Below are 12540 nucleotides of genomic sequence, written 5' to 3'. Positions count from 1 at the left end.
GGCAGCTGCGAGTGTAGTGTGGATCCACAACAATAGCTCCTGTACTTTGTTTTGCTGCAGTGCCGTTACCATTGCACTGAACTTGAAGCAGCAGCGGTGGAAGGGAAGAGAGGTGGGTTCGCGCGCATAGGTACCGTTTCCCCTAAAATCCATTTGGGGGAGCTACCGCTCCCCTGGCGCCCCACCTAGCTACGCTTCTGACTACTACCCCTCCTACCAAAGTGGCCAGAAGAGGCTCACCACCATGGGCCAAACTAAGAGCTCACACAGGTGAAATATAGTCTACAGTTCATAGTCCCCAAGCTAAAGACAGAAAGTCTACAGCTGTGACGTCTTTTTGTACCCAAAATTGCCTCTCTTCTGCTTTTTGACTCTTAAAAGAAATCTTTTATTCTAGTGCAGCTTAATGGGATATTAAGGCAATCTCCTTGTTTGTGTTGGCATGTATGGCTTAAAAAGAAATGTACATATGCAGCAGTTTTTTTTCTTGCTGCTTTATTATTCTACTCAGAAATGTAAGGATTGGTGTTACTTATTATAGCTTTTGAAGCTTGAGTTTTTGCACTGGAAATCTGCATTGAGCACCTAACTTCATTCCTCTGCCCCTTTATAAGGTACCACAGTTTTTCCAAGTTAGGCACCTAGACAAATACAGATTCATACATGCCTTCCTCCAAACGTCCCCCCGACATCACCACTTTTAAATCAAAAGACTACTTTAATAGAGGCGGAGCTCTGTTCTCCATGCTCTGGCTATAAAGAGGAGCCTTGATTTGTTCTTGAAATATTGACTAAGAGATGTTTTTCAAGTGCTGCACTGCAGGACTCACAAAGCCAATGCTTATGTTTATGCTCCCAAAGGTAATATATCAACCTTCATGCTGTTCCAATCTCTCTCTCTCAGTCCCCCCCCCCCCCCACCCTAATATTCTCAAAAAGTACAGTTTCAAACTAATGGATTAGAAAAGCAAAATCCCAAGGTTCAGCCTATTGTTTTCCTGTTGCTATGATTTAATGGGGTCAATTTTCCGTGCCACCACAATATTCTCCATTGACTGTCGACCATTATCTATATACCACAGCAGCACTGAATTTATGGTTCTTGCTGTCACTCCGCCCTAACCCCACACCAGCTCTAGTCTAATAGTGGTGGAACAGACATTCAGCCCACCACTATCCATATAGGGCCTGAATATTTACAGATACTGGGCAAGGATGTAAACTGCTTTGTAGCCGCTTTGCAGGAAAGGTGATACAAGTCTGTAAATAAAACAGCTGTAGACGCTGTGGGATGTTTTTTTGGGGGGGTCAAGGATTGGTGTGGAGTGGAGGAGTAGCCCAGTGGTTCGTGCAGTGGACTTTGATCCTGGGGAACTGGGTTTGATTCCCACTGCAGCTCCTTGTGACTCTGGGCAAGTCACTTAACCCTCCATTGCCCCCAGTACAAAATAAGTACCTGAATATATGTAAACCGCTTTGAATGTAGTTGCAAAAACCTCAGAAAGGTGGTATATCAAGTCCCAGTTCCCTTCCCCTTACCTGTATGGAAGACAAAATCCTGTATCACCCTTTTCCACTTCCTCCTTAAACTGCTGCACACAGTCCAGGAAAGCCACCATTGCATGATCGAACTTGTTGTCCCAAAAGAACCTTAAACCTCCGGAACAGTACAATGGCAACTCCTTAAGAGATTGTAAATATTAAAATACAAAAATTATATTTCCAACATATTTTGATTCCAACACTAGGAAACTTTTCTGCACTAAATACTGTAGAATAGTAAGAGGAGGTTACAAGTGCTAACAGTAGCCCACACTGGTAAATCCCCTACCTCAAGTACGTATGTGGGGGGTGGGGGGAGGAGGAGGTTAGTAGCTCCCATGGTAAATGAATAACAGCTTGTCTTCAATCTTGCACTCTCCAGGAGAATGTTCCCCTGTGGAACATTCTCCTGGAACCTTCTTAGAGTTGCTAATACATAAAAATGAAGGACCCCCACAACCTCCTATGGCAGGCGGCCCTTCAGAAAACACTCCCCTTGACCCCCAAGCAAAGGTCTCCCAACCCCCAAAAGAACACCCTGGACCTACCCTACCAGTGTAATCCTTGCTGTCTAATGGTGGAACACAGTTCCTCCCCACCTCTACACCACTGGGATTGCAGAGGTAGGCCCAGGAGGGGATGCCTTTGGAGGGATGGGAGGGTCTTACTTTATGCACTAGCCCTTTTAAGATGGTCCCCTAGGAGCACTGGATCATACATTAGCAGACCAACACTTGATTATACACTAAACTTCTTTGGAGTATTTAGCAGAGAAAGCACATACTGTTAATTCTCTTTTGAGGATTACTTAGGGGGCATTCTCCGAGGACAGCAGATAAATATCCACACTGCCCCACCCACCTCTCTGAGCTGGTCCAATGTGACAACAGTGGGCGGGAAGACGTGTGCATATGTGGTAGATCGCTTCCAAAAAATTTCTGAAAATGCTGGGGAGCACATCCTGCACCGGACTCCGTAGGATGACATCACCTATCAATGTGGATATTCATCCGGCTGTCCATGGAAAACATCTGCTACAGCTGAGTAACTGTGTTCTGTACAATTACTTTAAGCAACTAGGTCAGCTTTCCATTTTATGCCTATTATGGCCTTGAGGCAGTCAGCTGTGCTATTCTTTAGCGCAGTAAGTTCACTCCTGATTTTCCTGTGCTAATCTTACTTCTGAAACAATAATTTTTAGCAAAGGAAAATCTGTGTTAGAAGCACTGTGATAAAGGATAGCACAATGGACATGCAAAAAAAATAAAATAAAACTGCTGAATAAGAAATCACTACCAATGTAAAAACTGTGCTGAAATCTAGTATGCTTTTTTTTTTTTTTTTTTTACTCTTCTACCACTGAATTTTTATGCCAGTTCGGGACTGGAGTAAGGATGCAGCACAAAAGCAAAAGGATAATCTGAAGCACTTCACCTGAGATCACCAAAATCCCTGGTGATCTCTGAAACCCAACCCTGACCCCACAAAATAGTCTCTGGGGCCCAAAGTGAGCCCTCATACCCCATCCCTTCCTCCCCCTGTCAAAACAGTCCCTGGTGGTCCATTGACCTTCCCCCCCACCATCACTAAACAGTGGTAGGTAGGTAGAAGAGATAAGAGATGCCCACTCACTCCTGCCTACAGTGCTGCTGCCATCAAAATGGTTGCATTGGACTCCTAGCAATGCATCAGGAATTAGGCGCAACCATTTTGAAAGATGGCAGCTCTGGAGGCAGGAGCGAATGGGCATCTTAAAGGCGAGTAGGGAGCCCACTTAGATCATGGGGTGGGGGGCAGCTAGGGGCCCGCTTGAACTACTCCACAATCTGCTTTCCACGGTGATGATATGTTTGAGGCATATCCGAATGATCCAACTTAAATGCCTAAACCCTGCAACACAATGAATCTAATTCTCGAAATGGACATAACATAACTCTTCCTCCTTTCCGATTCCATAATGTGTCTGTCACACATGATCTCTACCATGATATATTGTCATACCGGAGCTGGCGATCACATTGAGCCTGCAAATAGGTGGGAAAATGTGGGATACAAATACAACAAATACCAAGGACTATTTTGGTGGGATTTATGGAGGTGGGGGTTCTGCACCACACTGGAAACTAGTTGAGAGCTTCCCTGAACTGAGGATGCCTGGGCTACCCCCAGGTTAGGGAGGCCCTCAACCAGAAAGACTCCAATGGTGAACCAAGGGCCACCAGGAAAATTCTGCAAGGGTGGGAGGGTTGAGGAGTCTGACAAGAAAGAAACATTTGACTTGTGATGCAACAAATGGCTTCATATTACTATGACACTGTGTGCTATATTTTTCTGACAATATACACTTTAATATCACAGTAATTTGTATGCCACTAATTTACAGCATTGAGGATAAAGTCTTTTTTATTTTTAAATGCACTGCATCAAAGTCAATATTTGTACCTATTAAAATACATTACCAGATGGGAAGGGCTTTTGGGAAGGACACATGATTTTAAAACATGGGCTAAGATTTTTAAGAATTTATTATGAGTGTTTATGTAGTTGAGAATGGGTATCAATAGTACCTTACTCCAGCCCGTTTGAGTCATATGTAAACTAATGTGACGGACACATGTTGCAGGTTATGTGGGGAGCGAGGAACATTTGTTCATATTTGGTGGTCTTGTATGAAAGTGCGACCATTTTGGGATATGTTTTTCGGCCTTCTGACCTATATTATAAGCAGGCCATTGGTGAAGACCACGGGCTGTAGCTTACTGAATATTAAACCCAACGGACCTTCCAGGAAAGATTTTGAAACTGAAGATACATATTACCCCGGCTAGCAGACTTGTCTTTGTGGCAACAGCTGGAGGTACAAATGCAATCACAAGTCCTCACTAAGGTATGTCATATGTCTAAGCTTAAGGCTCTGTGCTGGAATTTCAAAAGAATCTGGGACCCCTATGTTCAATGGAAAGAGCGCGCTGGAGTATAAAACTCTAGTGACAGTTTGGGTGAGGTGGGGTTGTTTGTATGTTTTGTTTTATGTATGTAAGGATAGCCAGCATTGTACCAAAGAGCTACGATACAACTGTTACGATAGATGTATTTTGTTTTTCTTTGAAAGTTTAATAAAATATGTTTACAAAAACAAAGTCAATGTTTGTAAAGGATCAACAATAGTTAGAATCTGCATTGGAGCTACTACAAGAACAGTAAACAGATCGGATGTGAGCATCTATCATCGCAAAACTACCTAAAAGCATTAATATCAAAAGCTTATTATTAACAAGCAGCAAACCAAAATTAGGCTGCCCACTCTCCCATCCCCTACTCCAAAAAAGTTCGCTCTTCACCCCTTCCATTAAGTAATTTGGTGCCTCTTAAAGACTTGTTTGCTATTCTCTACTAAAGTCTACAAAATCCTGAGTGGTGTGGAACAGATGGAGGTGAATTGATTTTTCACTCATTCAGAATGTACAAAAACCAGGGGACATTCAATGAAATTGCATGGAAATACTTTTAAAATAAATATGAGGAAATATTTTTTCACTCAAAGAATAGTTAAGCTCTGGAATCCTTTGCCAGAGGATGTGGAAACGGCGGTTAGCGTATCTGGGTTTAAAAAAGGTTTGGACAAGTTCCTGGAGGAAAAGTCCATAACAGACATGTGGAAGCCACTGCTTGCCAAAAGACTGGTAGCATGAAATAGTGCTAATAATTGGGTTTATGCCAGGTATTTGTGACCTGGATACTGGGCTAGATGGACCATTGGTCTGACCCAGTATTGCTATTCTATGTAATGCAACGCTAAGACCCAATTAAATTAGGACAACCGTTAATTATGGTCCTGTAATAAATATGTAGTTGGAGTCCTCAAAAAAAAAAAAAAAAAAAGTACACTAGGGCTTTTTTTGTGCCGGTACGCTCCGGTTCAGCGTATTGGCACCTTTTTTCCTTGCTTGCTCATCCCTCTATCTCTTGTCTGCCTGCATCACTCTCCCTGGGTCCAGCACCTCTCTTTCCCCCTACATCCCGCTTCTAGCATCTCTCCCCCCTTTCCTTCCCACGCACCTTGCCGGTTCCAGCATCTGTCTCTCTCCATCCCTCCCTGCAGTCCTTCTGACTTTTTCCCTTTGCCACCATTAGCGGCACTGCATCAATTAAATCAGCCTACTTCCTGGAGGAAAAGTCCATAGTCTGTTATTGAAATGGACATGGGGGAAGTCACTGCTTGCCATGGGGTTGGTAGCACGGAGTCTTGCTACTCTTTGGGTTTTTGCCAGGTACTTGTGACCTGGATTGGCCTCGGTTGGAAGCAGGATACTGGGCTAGATGGACCATTGGTCTGACCCAGTATGGCTCCATCTCTGACCGTCTTCAAATTTAAGCTAAAAGCCCACCTTTTTGATGCTGCTTTTAACTCCTAACCTTCGTTCACTTGTTCAGAACCCTTATTTTATCATCCTCACTTTAATATTCCCTTATCTCGTTTGCCTATTTGTCTGTCCTAATTAGATTGTAAGCTCTGTCGAGCAGGCACTGTCTCTTCATGTTCAAGTGTACAGTGCTGCGTACGTCTAGTAGCGCTATAGAAATGATAAGTAGTAGTAAAACTTATGATGCTAAGTGTGCCCCATTCTTATGTTCTTATAAATTGAGGTGCTCAAGTTATAGAATTGTTCCTATTATACTGAATGAAGTCCATTTACTAACGAAGCACAAAAGTTGCATAAATGTGCAGCTTAATTCAGGCTAATAAATGAAGCCCTTAAACTGTAAGCCTTCTGGGGACAACGAAATACTTACATACCTAAATGTAACGCACCTGGAGCTATCAATGAAAAGATGTTGGCTAAATTCATTAATAAAAATACATTTAAGTACAGTCTGGAGCTGTTCACGATTGCAAATGAAAGCCTGTCGATATCCTACCTTCGACTTATCAGTGAGGGACTCCAAATATGAATGGTTTCCATATGGGACAAGCCGATATCTTAAAAGGGGGGGAAAAGAAGTTTAAAATGTTTAATGTTTACACAAATGATACTGTGGATCTTAGCACCATACATCCAAGCAGTACAGTATCTCTATAAACACTGTATGGTACCTTGATTGTAATTTTTAAAAAAATCTCTTATTTTTCTCTATATTGAAATATTTAGAAGGAAAAGACCTCATTAAGACCTTAAACCACACTTTTGGAACTTATTATTTCCTGTATATGTGGTAAGTCAAACAAGTCGTCATTGGTCTAAAAAACCTCCTGTTCACCGTTTGTTGAATAAACAAAAAAAATGTTTTATTCTTTAATTCACTATCACTTTTATCCAACAACTGCTTGTGTAAAAATTATTACTCAGCTTAGGGAATCCCAACTCATAGACGGCTTCAAGTGATCGTCAATTAATTATTGAAAAACGCTGTCAAACTGTGTGTAGAGGTCCCTACGGGGACTTGTTTCTCTGTGGCTTCTTCTGGAGACCCCACCTCTTTCGTGACGATCTCTTATGCTTATGTTCCTATGAGTTGGGATTCCCTAAGCTAAGTAATAACTTTTACACATGCAGTTGTTGGATAAAAGTGATAGTGAATTAAAGTATAAAACATTTTTTTTGTTTATTCAACAAACGGTGAACAGGAGGTTTTTTAGACCGACGACTTGTTTGACTTACCACATATACAGGAAATAATAAGTTCCAAAAGTGTGGTTTAAGGTCTTAATGAGGTCTTTTCCTTTGTAGCGCTATAGAAATGTTAAGTAGTAGTAGTAAATATCAATATAGAGAAAAATAAGGGATTTTTTAAGTAGAGGAGTGTGGTAGCCGTGTTAGTCCACTCTTAAGGTTATCAATAGAAATCAAACAAAATAAAACATGGAAAAGAAAATAAGATGATACCTTTTTTATTGGACATAACTTAATACATTTCTTGATTAGCTTTCGAAGGTTGCCCTTCTTCCTCAGATCGGAAATAAGCAAATGTGCTAGCTGACAGTGTATATAAGTGAAAACATTCAAGCATTACTATGACAGTCTGACAGGGTGGGAGGATGGGGGTGGGTACGAGGTATGCATAGGGACATCAAAGCATATCACTGATATTCTAACAGGATGGGTGTGGATAATTGAGGGGTGGGGTGATCAACAAATTACAATCAAGGTACCAATCAAGTGTTTATAGAGATACTCTGTTTACCCAAAAACATGTGAACATGTATATTATTTTGATCATTCCCAAAAGCAGCTGGATCTCTCTCTAACCTCTGAAATGTCAGGCCCATCTTGTTTGCCAGCGCATGCAGCAGTAACACGGTCTGTCCCCAGGCAGCATTTATTTCATTCCATTCCACAGGGACACTGGGAAGGCGGCCTAGCCGGAAATTATTAATAGTACCAAACTGCCCGCTGTGCCTGCAGCAAAACATATGTTAAAGTTCAAGGCTCCAGATGTTTTTACTCTCAAAATGTAGCACAAAACTTTCTCTATGCTAGTTGCCAGGATAATCAGTTATGACTGAAGAATGTTTAGATAAATAAAAGGGGACACTGGCAAACGATTGATGCTACGGGTAAGCTTTGATCTGAAATAGCTGTGTGCTATGATTTTATTTTGGGTCTTTAGTTTCACTTGATTTTAAAGCTATTGGCAATAAGTTTTTTATGTGTAAGATCCATCAAGGCACACATTTCTCCCTATATCTTTATTACTTATATATGCGGGAGGGCGTACAGTAGTTTTCCCCTATTTTCTTTTTTGCTGCTCCTTTTCTTTGGCTCAGTGTGGTTTTGGGGCTCTTTTACTAAGCCGTGTAAGTGTCTACACATGCCCAATATGTGCCAAAATGGAGTTACCGCTCGGCTACCGCATAGCCCTTGCGGTAATTTAATTTTTGGCGCGCATCTGCAAAATATTTTTTATTTTCTGGCGTGCATCAGCTATGCACACCAAGTGACATTTGTCGCGAAAAGGTCATTACCGCCCAGTTACCGCGTGAGACTTTATGCTAGTTCAATGGCTGTCGGTAAGGTCTCAGACCCAAAATGGATGAGCGGCAATTTTGATTTTGCCACACGTCTATTTTCGGCAAAAATTTAAAAAACGGCTTTTTTACAGGCACACTGAAAAATGGATTGGCACGCGCCCAAAACCTGCGCCTACACTACTACATTTTTCTGCGCACCTTAGTAAAAGGACCCCTTTGTTTGTCCACACTACTTGCTTACCAGTGTTTATTTCATTATTCTAAACAGTCTCACCTTGCCCTCCCTACAATGAATTTTGAAAAAAATTTCCACAAGCAGTTTTAAAACATGGAAAGTCTCACCAAATGTGGAATGTAGCGTTGAAGACGTTCGTTTTCTTCAGTTTGTCCAGCTGAATCTGTGCGTAGCGCATCTGGTTGTCAACGCTCTTTAGCTCATCATCCAGCTCCAGCTGCTGCCTCTTGAACTCACTGTACTCTTTCTGGTACCTGAAGTATTTCAAGAAGCAACTCCACAACATAAGCCGTGCTTAGAACTCAAGCCACAGCCAAGAAACACACACAACCATATTTAATTCAAAAGCAATCTGGAATCCTGTTTTGCATTAAAAAGGTACCATACAAATCTAAGAAGCCCTTTTACCAAGCTGCAGGAAAAAGGGCCATTTTTTTGCAGCTGGTAAAAGACCCCCCCCCCCTCAAAAAAAACCGGCCATGCAGTGAGATAACTCTTACCGTGTGGCCTTGCAGTAGAGAGCCCTTACCGTCACCCATTGAGGTTGCGATAAGGGCTCCCGCGCTAGCCAGGCAGTGATGTCCAATTACTGCCGGGTTAGCACCATGCAAGCCATTTCTGGGGGTTTTCTTTTTCCCCCGGAAATGGCACATACTCGGAGTGGGACTACTGCCGGTGGCCACGTTAGGCTGGCGGTAGTCCTGGTCCCTGCGTTGGGCTTACCACTGCTTTGTAAAAGGGCCCCTAAATGTATTATTAAAACAGACGGGGTATGGATTTAGTTAGCTTTTCAAATCTGAGCTCAAGACAAGTTACAGATCAGGTAGGTCCCTTCTCCCGAGGGCTTAAAAGTCTAAATTTTTATTTGAGGCAAAGAAGAATTAAGTGATGCCCAGATCACAAGGAATTGTCAAGTGAGAAGAGCAGGATTTGAACCCTAAGCTACTCTTCAATCCTTGAGCGTCATTTTAACTATTAGATATAGTTGTTGTCTGCACAATGGAACCCGTTGTCTAAAATGATTTTGTTGTGCTTTTAACAATGTGAAAAAAGTGTGGATTGCACAACAAACATACTGGACCAGCATGAAAGGTTTTAAGATAGCAAACAACAACGGATTTCGATTAGCAGTGGTTTTTCCCCACATAAGAGGGTAACCCCTGGATAAACCTAACCCCATAGGGTGTTATTATCAAGTAACAGTTGTTTAAGCTAAAGGCACCAGATGGTACTGTGGCATGTCTGAACTCACAGAGAGCTGAGAAGATAAAGGGGAGGAGTGGACTAGTGGTTAGTGCAGCAGGCTTTGATCCTGGCAACCTGGGTTTGATTCCCACTGCAGCTCCTTGTGACCCTGGGCAAGTCACTTAACCCTCCACTGCCCAGGTACAAAATAAGTACCTGAATATATGTAAACCGCTTTGAATGTAGTTGCAAAAACCTCAGAAAGGCAGTATATCAAGTCCCATTTCCCTTTCCTTATTTGAGATTCTACATGGAATGTTGCTATTCCACTAGCAACATTCCATGTAGAAGCCTGCCCTTGCAGATCAGCAATGCGGCCATGTTGCTGATCTGCAAGGGCAGGCTTCTGTTTCTGTGAGTCTAACGTCCTGCACGTACTGCATTGCTGATCTGCAAGGGCAGGCTTCTACATGGAATGTTGCTAGTGGAGGAGTAGCCTAATGGTTAGTACAGCGGACTTTGATCCTGACAACCTGGGTTCGATTCCCACTGCAGCTCCTTGTGACCCTGGACAAGTCACTTAACCCTCCATTCCCCCAGGTACAAAAATTTAGATTGTGAGCCCTCTAGGGACAGAGAAAGTACCTGTATATAATGCGTACAGCGCTGTGTACATCTAGTAGCGCTATAGAAATGATTAGTAGTAGTAAAGGATTTGCATTTGCCCTGACCCATTAATCAGTACACTAGTTATTCAGTAGCTGGCACCTGTTCACCAGAAGCAACAGTCAAGTTCTGTCTTGTTTAGGGCTGTACCAAATATGCATATTTGATTTGGCTCCAAACAATGTCCCAAATACAATATTTGTATTCGGCCGAACAGCGATTTAGAATTTGAATAATCCAGGGCTCTACTGTGCTAAATCCTAACAAAATAAACACTTGATCTCTGATTTCACATCGTTTCTTTTATTATTTGTTATATTAAAGCTCAACGCCCATTATTTGTACTTGGCCGAATAATATTTTTCATTATTCGTATCCGACAAAGCTCTAGTCTTGTTAAGCCCTGCGCAATTACATACACAATAGGATGCAGCATATTAAGTCAGAGCTGTCCTTTGGTGCTGGGGGGATGAGGAAGGAATGAGGGTGACCACTCCAATCCCTGTGGTACCGCCATCCTTGGTACTAAAATTTCTTGCCTTTTCAAGGGACAACATCGACTGAACCTTCTGCTGTTCTGTTCAGGTGTTGCTTTGCAGACGTAATAGGAATCAATGCATCGGTTCTTACTATTACATGGAAGAGTTTAATCCACCCAGTCCAAGTATCCAACGCTTGTACCATTTCCAGGCTGTAAATAATACTGTGAACCTCACAACAGGGCATTTCAGTTCACATTTATCTGCCCCCCTTTTAACCATGTGGCTCAAATGAAATATCCTTAACATTAACTAATGTAAAAAAAAAAAAAAAAAGAACAATTGTTGTTTCAGAGCAATCCTGCTTATAAGGTCTCTTTGTAGCGCTTTAGAAATGATAAGTAGTAGTAGAGGTACATCATATAACAAACATTTTTCTTCATTCAACCAACGTGATGTCAGACCTATAAACTGATATGGCATTACTGCTAAGAATCCTTCAGATATGGGCAACTTACTGAGCTTCCTCCTGGGCCAATCTCTCGGCTTCTTCCCTAACCTTTTCAAAATCTTCTGCCACTTGCTTGCGGCTCTTTTCCACATCCTCGAGTTCCTGGATCAGCCTCTTCTCCTCGTCTGCAAGTTGTTCTAGCTCTGCCTGCAGCTTCTCCTTGTTTTCTTCATTCATTTGTTCTAAAATTTCCAAACACTGTCTGCAGAAAATAAGGATTTAACAGATGAATGTAAAGGAGTCAGGCCTACAGACATGTCCAGTTATGGCCGTCCTTGGTTGTGGGAGGAAGAAAATAGGTCGTCAACTTCCACAAATTGCACCATTTTAACACAGGTAGTCAAAATTCAACCCAAAGTAGCATTTTATTTTATTTATTTGGGGGGGCGGGGGTAGCTTCCTTTTGCTCCTTTGCACTTTAGCTCAAAAATGGACCACCTATATAGGAAAAGTGCCATTAGGTGAAAATCCCTGGATAGTAGCAAATGAAGGTTAAATTTCATAACATCCTGCCTAGCTCAGTCATTACAGTGATCATCCTTGTCCAGGAGCCACATATTATAGCTCCTCCCACTCAGGGCTGGCCCTACCATTGCACATGGCCCCACTTTTCAGTTGTGCTTTTCAGCCCCATCTGACATGCAAATGAAGCCCTGCAGTTATTCTCTGTACACTGTCCCACATCCCTTTGCATTCCCCAAATGTACACTTGATTATGACCCCTAGGTATCACTGTTGAGCAATGGTTGAGACCCTCCTCGCCAAGAGGCTGTAAGTACTACATCCTTCACCTCCATCTACCCAGGTATCAAAATAAGGTCCTACTGCTAAAAGGTTTTTAGGGAAGAAAGGAGAGGAGAGAAAGATGGTTACAAAAATAAATAAAGGTCATTAGATCTTTAAATCTTGGATGGGCTGTGGGTGCTACATACTACCAATTGCCCTTTGGCCC

At 42.2% G+C, this 12540-nt stretch overlaps 1 protein-coding gene across 2 annotated transcripts in view; it reads right to left on the bottom strand.

Annotated features, from left to right (window-relative positions):
- BECN1 (beclin 1) overlaps positions 1 to 12540 on the bottom strand; it is a 66102-nt gene that overhangs the window by 9775 nt on the left and 43787 nt on the right. For both annotated transcript variants that reach the window (XM_030221475.1, XM_030221476.1), the window contains exons 7-11: positions 11596 to 11790; positions 8855 to 9001; positions 7791 to 7940; positions 6463 to 6523; positions 1540 to 1682 (exon numbers count right to left, since the gene is read on the bottom strand). In XM_030221475.1, the coding sequence (XP_030077335.1) occupies positions 1540 to 1682; positions 6463 to 6523; positions 7791 to 7940; positions 8855 to 9001; positions 11596 to 11790 (696 nt within the window). The remainder of the gene's footprint in view (positions 1 to 1539; positions 1683 to 6462; positions 6524 to 7790; positions 7941 to 8854; positions 9002 to 11595; positions 11791 to 12540) is intronic.

Source organism: Microcaecilia unicolor, chromosome 12, assembly GCF_901765095.1.
Source record: "Microcaecilia unicolor chromosome 12, aMicUni1.1, whole genome shotgun sequence".
In the NCBI taxonomy this organism is placed as follows: Eukaryota; Metazoa; Chordata; class Amphibia; order Gymnophiona; family Siphonopidae; genus Microcaecilia; species Microcaecilia unicolor.
Note: the sequence above shows the minus strand (reverse complement) of the source record. Positions and strands in the feature narration are given on the sequence as shown.